At 39.0% G+C, this 7,188-nt stretch overlaps 1 protein-coding gene across 2 annotated transcripts in view; it reads right to left on the bottom strand.

Moving 5' to 3' along the window:
* Nucleotides 1-295: 295 nt before the first annotated feature.
* Nucleotides 296-7,188, bottom strand: part of NUP205 (nucleoporin 205) — a gene marked incomplete at its 5' end in the record, with an annotated part of 82,028 nt that continues 75,135 nt past the window's right edge. The window contains 5 exons of one of the 2 annotated variants that reach the window (XM_079711111.1): nucleotides 296-597; nucleotides 1,142-1,215; nucleotides 1,784-1,912; nucleotides 2,383-2,506; nucleotides 4,414-4,580. In XM_079711111.1, coding sequence (XP_079567237.1) covers nucleotides 445-597; nucleotides 1,142-1,215; nucleotides 1,784-1,912; nucleotides 2,383-2,506; nucleotides 4,414-4,580 — 647 coding nt within the window. In that variant the 3' untranslated portion in view covers nucleotides 296-444. The remainder of the gene's footprint in view (nucleotides 598-1,141; nucleotides 1,216-1,783; nucleotides 1,913-2,382; nucleotides 2,507-4,413; nucleotides 4,581-7,188) is intronic. The other variant, XM_079711112.1, reaches the window with a different exon arrangement.

Below are 7,188 nucleotides of genomic sequence, written 5' to 3'. Positions count from 1 at the left end.
ATTTACATGCAGAAAAGAAAAAATAATTTTAGTAAAGAGATGGCTTGACTTTAAAGAGCATTATCATAAAAAGTGTATTGTAGCTACAAAGAGAGAAAAAATTAGAATTTTCAGACCATGCCTTTAATTTAGCATTCCGAATAACACCCCTGGGGGAAAACCATCACTGTGGAAGGATTATTTGTTGAATTCCTGATAATATTGACCATATTCTAGATAAAATTTCAAGAGACTGACCACATATTTGTTTTTTCTAAAAAGTATTTATTTATTTATTTTTTACTAGTGAGGACGACACCAGGCAAAGAAGTTTACAGAAAAGAAGTCCATATATAAAGAAAGAAATAGCAAAATATCTTTTGGTCATAATTTAGAAAGAAACTATAAAAAGGAGACAGTTTTCCCCAATTCCTCTCTTCCTCAGAAGAGCATAAGCACGGGCTCTCAGTTCCGTGATATCCTCAGCAAGCCTCGGATACGTCTGACAAGAGCTTGTATGAAACTATAGCGAGATCGAACTTTTGAATACAATCCTTCAATGTCCAGAAGTTTCTTTTGTAGTGATTCTCCAAAAGCACTGATGGCATCAGCCTGAAGCTACAAGTAACGCAGGTGACATTTCATTATTAAGTAGTCTCAAATATTTATTTTATTCTATGTCTTCCTATTTAAAATACCTTTGAATTTTTGTAATGTGGTCCTTTCCCAAGTGCCAAATTAACTCAACATTCACATTTTCCACCCTAGAATTTACTGGTATGATACTAATGTTTTTCCTTCTTTCCCTTGTTGTATAAATGTGTAAAACTTAAAATTTGCTTTAAATAGCAATAACTATTGATATACGGAGTTTCCAGATCATGATGCTTACCCTTACTGAACTCTTACTATGTTCTAGGCACTACCCTACGAGTCTCACACATGAAGCCTCATTTAATTCTGACAAAATGCTTAGAGGTTGAATTATCATTCCCATTTCTGAGCTGAGGAAATGGAGGCTCAGAAGCTAATAGGTGGCTATGCTAGAATTCAAACCAGGTCTTTGTATGCAAACTTGAAAACTATTATCTTACTAATATATCAGGCTTTCCCTTTTTACTTTCAAAAAAAAAAAAAAAAGAGTATGAGAATAGAACCTTACCTGGTCTATATCATGTTGGCTCACTACAGTCAGCCCACTTCTAAAATCCAGATTGCTTTCTGAAGCGAAGGAATCTAGAGATAAAGACACAGTCAAACCAGCTTTGCAGGTGTGTGTCTACTACACAATGGAAGAACCTGATGACAATGAACCACAGGGGTCAAGACTGAGAACTCTATTTCAGCTTTCAGTAAATGGAAGCCCCTAGCAAGCATTTCACTGTTCTAGCCCAGGGTTCTCAAGCTTTCCTTCTGTTTCTTGCCACCTAAGGGATCCAATACACGCTCATCAGCCACAGAAGGTCCCTCAAGCAACAAGAATCATGGCCTAGGCTGACCCATTTCCATTCTTCTGGAAAATTATTTGTGACCAGAGGACTCTGGACCTGGGTCAGCCATTAACTGCAAGAAGCTGAGGAGCAGCTGAAGGCAGCCTCTACAACGCTCTTGTGCTCCACACAATTTCCCATGGACAGAAAGGAAAATACAAAACATAGCTATGCCTAGTAACTAAGTAGCTCTTGATTACCTAGTCCACCCTTAGTAACCTGAACAGTAAAAAGTAGATTAAATGTAACTAGTTTTTTAAGGTGCTAAAATCTATAGGCATTTATGGTTCACTAATTTTCAGAATAAAGTTTACCTTGTAGTCTTCTGCTTTTAAATAAGGTCCTGGAGGCAAATAAGGAGTCTTGAGAATCCGTGGGTGTGCAATGTAACAAGTAGTACTCCAGATGGCGCCAGAGAATAAACAGGCAGGTCTCTATGATAACTATAGAGGAGAGCCCAGATTAAAGGAAAACAATCTCATCATATGATTTTGCAAAACAGTTTCTGAGCAGGAGGGAAAAGAAGAGACTGCACCATTCAGTGATGCACCACAGCCTCAGTCTAATAAACCGGATGTAAGGTCTCTCCAGAAAGCAGCAAGATGTGCTGAGAGGAAGGAGGTGGAAACTGTGGGATGCTGTGCCAGCACAGCCTTCAGTGTCCTTGTCTCCTGTCTGGACAGAAAGTGTCTGTGTATATTATGAGGATTACTAGTTACTCTAAAAGGTAAGAAAAATATTTTCAATTTAGAAATATATCACACATTTAACTAGAAAAAAACTAACAGTAATTATGTCCCTTTCCATATGACTTTGATACCCAAATAATGTGAAAATAAGTAAACAGTTTCCATATTTGAAAATTCTCTTAAAGGTCACCCTTCAAGCCCCACTATGATTCCATTAAGGATACAAGAACAAAGGGAGAGCAGTTTAGCTCGATTGTTGATCAGCTTCACCAAACGGCGTCTTGCTAGAACATATTTCTGGGTAGTGGAGATTTTATCAACACCAGTTGGCATCACAGACTGACACAACTAAGAAAAAAAAACACAGTATTAAGAATGACATATATTGTAACAAAAATTTAATGAAAATCTATATATACTATAAGTAGTCACTTGTGATATGTACTGTGAAAAACATTCAAATAAATTTAAACATCCTTGCAGACAAGAGTTAATTATCTAATTAGGAAGCTAGTAATTTTAAAAAACGAGAGCCAAAGAAGCAGTTGAATTCACAAATGAACGTTCATCTGCTGCTTTTTGAAAGTCCAGTCCCTGAAACAGACATTTCCAATCTGCTGATGGGCCAACCAATCCTGAATTTCTTGTCAAATTAAAACAAAACAAAACAGTGGGATTTCCAAGCAGTAACTGTCACAATGCCGTGTGGAGAATTTCTATAACAGCTGTCAGGTATCTTCTGAAGAAAATGTGAATTAGACTTGCAGAGCGTAATAAATATAAGATCATCAACCAGAACCTCCCCTGATCCCTTCTCCATCTGGCACACTTGCAAGCACAATGGGTCAATTTAACGTGCAGACCCTGGGTTTGGCGGCAGGTGTTCTGCAGTGGGACTGGGGGAGTGCCACATGCTTTTCTGTGATGCTGCAGCTCCTCCTGTGCATACTAGCATCACCCATAAGCTGTGCACGACGGGGAAGGACTGCCGGGTGTAAACCACACAATTTCAGGGATTACCTGAACCCAGTCAATAACACCTGCCTCAACCTGTACTTGCTAGCTGTTTGGCTTTGGATAAGTTAGTCAATCTTTTAGTGCCTCAGCTTCCTCATCTGAGAAATGGGAGACACAACAATATCTGCCTAAGGTATTCAGGTAGAATATGTAGCTCATGGCTTGGCACATCATAAACTCTCAATAAATGTCCCCTAGAATTATAAGAACGGTAAAAGGGAGTAGGCTCTGACTACACTTAAGAGTGACATGGTGTTTTTCAGAAAACCTGGTGTGAACCAGGAATGGCAAAATGGCTCAACGTGCAGGCTGCCACAAAAGACACCACGAAGCTTCAGCACTGGCCAAGGGAAGCCTTATAGCTCAGCTGTGCCAAATGGAAAGAAAGGCAGGCTACTTAGAGAGCAGGCCCAGTAACTCAGCATCTTTAGTAACAATAAGTGCCAGGGTATGATTCTGGATCATTGAGAGAAGGCAGTCAAGTCTGATATGCCATCTCATTTGTCCGAAAAATTCACTTAACAGATATTGAAAATGCTGAAGGAACAGAGACATCTTACCTAAGGAATCACTTCTAACTGAAAAAGCATCTGCACCTAAGTTTCTCAGCACAGATTTTTAGAGTATAAATTACCAAACTCTTTATTCAAAGGCCAGCTGCCGAAATTTCTACTGAATAGCAGGTGGTTTTCTTGAACAGGTACAACTTCCTGTCACTCATTCAAGAGTTTCTATGCTCATGAGGTGTGCTGCTTAGGTGAGGAACTCTTCTTCAAGCCACACAGAGCTCTGAGTCATTGTAATTCCTTTCATCTCACTGCATGCATCATCTTTACCTACAAGTCTGACACCAGACCCCTTGTCCTTATCAGTAAAAACAATGGCTTCTCAAAAGTCTCCATCGCTTGGGACTTCCCTGGTGGTCCAGTGGTAAAGAATCTGCCTCACAATGCTGGGGGCGCAGGTTCCATCCCTGGTCAGGGAACTAGGATCCCACACGCCGCGGGGCAGCTGAGCCCACATGCCGCAAACTGCAGAGCCCAGGCGCTCTGGAGCCCACGAGCCACAACTAGAGAGAGAAGGCCTGCACGCCACAATGAGAGAGGCCCGCACACCACAACGAAGAGCCCGAGTGCCGTAACTAAGACCCGACACAGCCAAAAATAAATAAAATAAATAAATAATAAAATAAATCTTAAAAAAATAAAAGTATCTACCACTCATTATAAGATTTATACCTCTTTTATCTCATCTGGGGGAAGTTGTTCCACGTTCTGTAGCTTGTTGACACTCCGTCGATGACTGTCATAATAGCTGAAGAAATCATTAGCACTCTGTTTCAGCAGGTAGACAATAATGCCCAAACCAGGTAGGCGCCAGTATGGAATCACTGGAGCTTGGGTATCTAATAGAGTTGATAAAAAACAATGTTCTACTTATAGCCATTTTATATGAATCTCAAATGACCTGTTTTTTTTAAAAAAAGGAAAGCCCAGGAATTTAAGGGCATGTAAACTATTATTAAAACCAGTCCAAGACTACTTTTAAATACCATTGACAGTTCAAAGGAGTGGTTAGGAGCTACTGTAATGAGGTAGGTACATAATGCTGGAGCCTTGAGACAATAAGGAAATCTGGCTGATGGACACTGAGACAGCTTACCCTTTACTGGGTGAAGACCTCTTTGAGAACTCTAGAAGTTATAAACCTTTACACCCGTCTCTCCACCACCCCCCACCCCGTGCACACAAATACCGTTTATAGTTTCCTGACCCCAGGTGAATAACTCCTGCCTTGCCCTGTGGCTCTACTTATATGGACTCATTTCCAGTCTGCATCTTTCTGGTTGCTGAGTTCCCAGATCAAAGTTATTCTTACAAAGAGACAAGGAGAACACTAACAAATAGTTAAAAAATAGATAATTAAATTTAAAGTTTAGTAAGTCTTCTACCACAATAACTCCATTTGGATAGCAAAACAAAATGATCTGCCTTTTACTTGACGACTTTCTGATGAAGGTATAAAAGAAAAACGTGATGTTGGAAAAGCTGTTTGCAGAGGGAAGAAAAACAAGGCGAGCAATAATGTTCCTATTCTATTGATAGAGACGGTTTGTGTGGTGCAAGTAAAGCAATTTCCCCTTGTGACTGAGGAATTTCTTTGAGAAACACCTTGGTAATTTCAGGTTTAATTTGCAGATAATCTTTGTTTAATGGCCCCAACTGACATGAACACTGAAGGAGAGATCTACATTTGCTTCCTTCACTGCCACCCCCTTGAACTTTGCTCCAAAGTCCAATCTCATAGACCTTCATGTGGAGGGGAAAAGAGAAAAGAGTCCCTTGTCAGTGGATTCTGCCACCAAAAAAATATCCTATACTCATCTGATTTGCCAATTCTCCTTCACCAGTCTCAGTGAAGATATGACAATCTTTATGATACAGGTCATCACACAGAGCCTTCTTCTAGTGAAATTAGGTACGCTGGTCCCCAGACATTTGTGTGACCTCAACTTGGTAGGAAGCTATCCATAAATATGATGGTCTAATGCTGAGAGTATTCCAAATCACTTCAGGAGTTCTTATGTACTAATGCTTAAGACTAGAAAATATTAGAGCATTCAGAGGCACCAGACTTAGACATCAGATGAGGATGGCCCATGAGATATCTAACTACAGAAACAGATTCTTCAGAAAAGACCATGAAGTCAAAGAAGTGGAAGTGCTACAGAAAGGGGTTCCTTGATCACAAGTAATAGTAAATATACTAGAGGATAACAATAATACAAGAGCAATAATAATAATAATAATAATAGCTAACATTGATGTCATGCCAAGCACCAGGCACTGTTCTAAAGCACTTTACACATATTAACACATTTAATCCTTACAATAATTCATCAGAGGGAGCTTGTTATTACTTCCACTTTATAGACAAGGAAACTGAGGCACAAAGAGAGAAGTCATTTTTCTTAAGTCACTTGTAGCACTGGGATTTAAATCCAGGCAGTTCATCATCAGTCTGTGCTCTTAACCACTAGGTTAAGCTATGTCTCTATAACTAAATATTCTAGAACCTACCAGATACCTACCCATTCATATGTCTAGAATTGGCAGAGAAGAATATGCTTATTAACCCTTAAAAAAGTCTGAAGAAAAAGACCAATTTATAAGGTTTCATAAAGTTCATCTTTAAGTATTAAAGATCAAAAAATGACATGGCATGCAAAAGATTGGCTCAAAATGATAAGAAACTAATGAAATTTTAATAATTATTAGTGATATTAATGTTTTGAAGAATAAATGACAAAATTACAATTTTGTTTGAAAAATGTTATGCTCAGGTTAAATTTGTTTTAAAAAGTTAGATTCAAAGGGGAAGAAAAGGATTGCCCTCTTGAGGCAGAGTTAGAGGTCTGCATCAAGCTATAGACCTACAGGGATTAGTAAACAGATTCATGCTCATTTACAAACTCCCAGACAGAAAGGGGGACACAGCAGGTTAAATGTCACTGCTACGTGGTAGGAAAACCACTCTTCTGAATGAAAAGGGGTCTTTGAGTAGGATTCCCAATCATTCCATGCCCCTCCAAGTGAAGAAGACCTCCTTTTTCCTATTTGCCGAGCCACCTGAACTAGCACTTTTCCCTCATGCCGGTGAGGCTGCACCTTTGTAGTCTAGTGATCTTCCTGGCAGCAAACTTTTTGAATATAGGAGAAAGCTAGAACTATGTAGAATTAATTTGCTTAACGAAGTCAAAGAAATTGTTTTATATATCCAGTTTGAATGATTTAAGCACTTTACTCCATAAAATATTACTATAAATCTTTATAGTTACTTCCTCAATTTCTTTAAGACATACTCTCACCCAAGCCTACTCCAAATGAATCACTGAATGACAGGTATTTTTAAGTAAAGGTATCTTATTAGGTTTTAAGAACTTCTGTTTCCAAATATGTCAAACTAAGACCATACCAGACAACAGCCCACTCCCTGCTCATGGCAGAAAATAA

Source organism: Hyperoodon ampullatus (genome assembly GCF_949752795.1).
Source record: "Hyperoodon ampullatus genome assembly, chromosome: 9".
Classification (NCBI taxonomy): domain Eukaryota; kingdom Metazoa; phylum Chordata; class Mammalia; order Artiodactyla; family Ziphiidae; genus Hyperoodon; species Hyperoodon ampullatus.
Note: the sequence above shows the minus strand (reverse complement) of the source record. Positions and strands in the feature narration are given on the sequence as shown.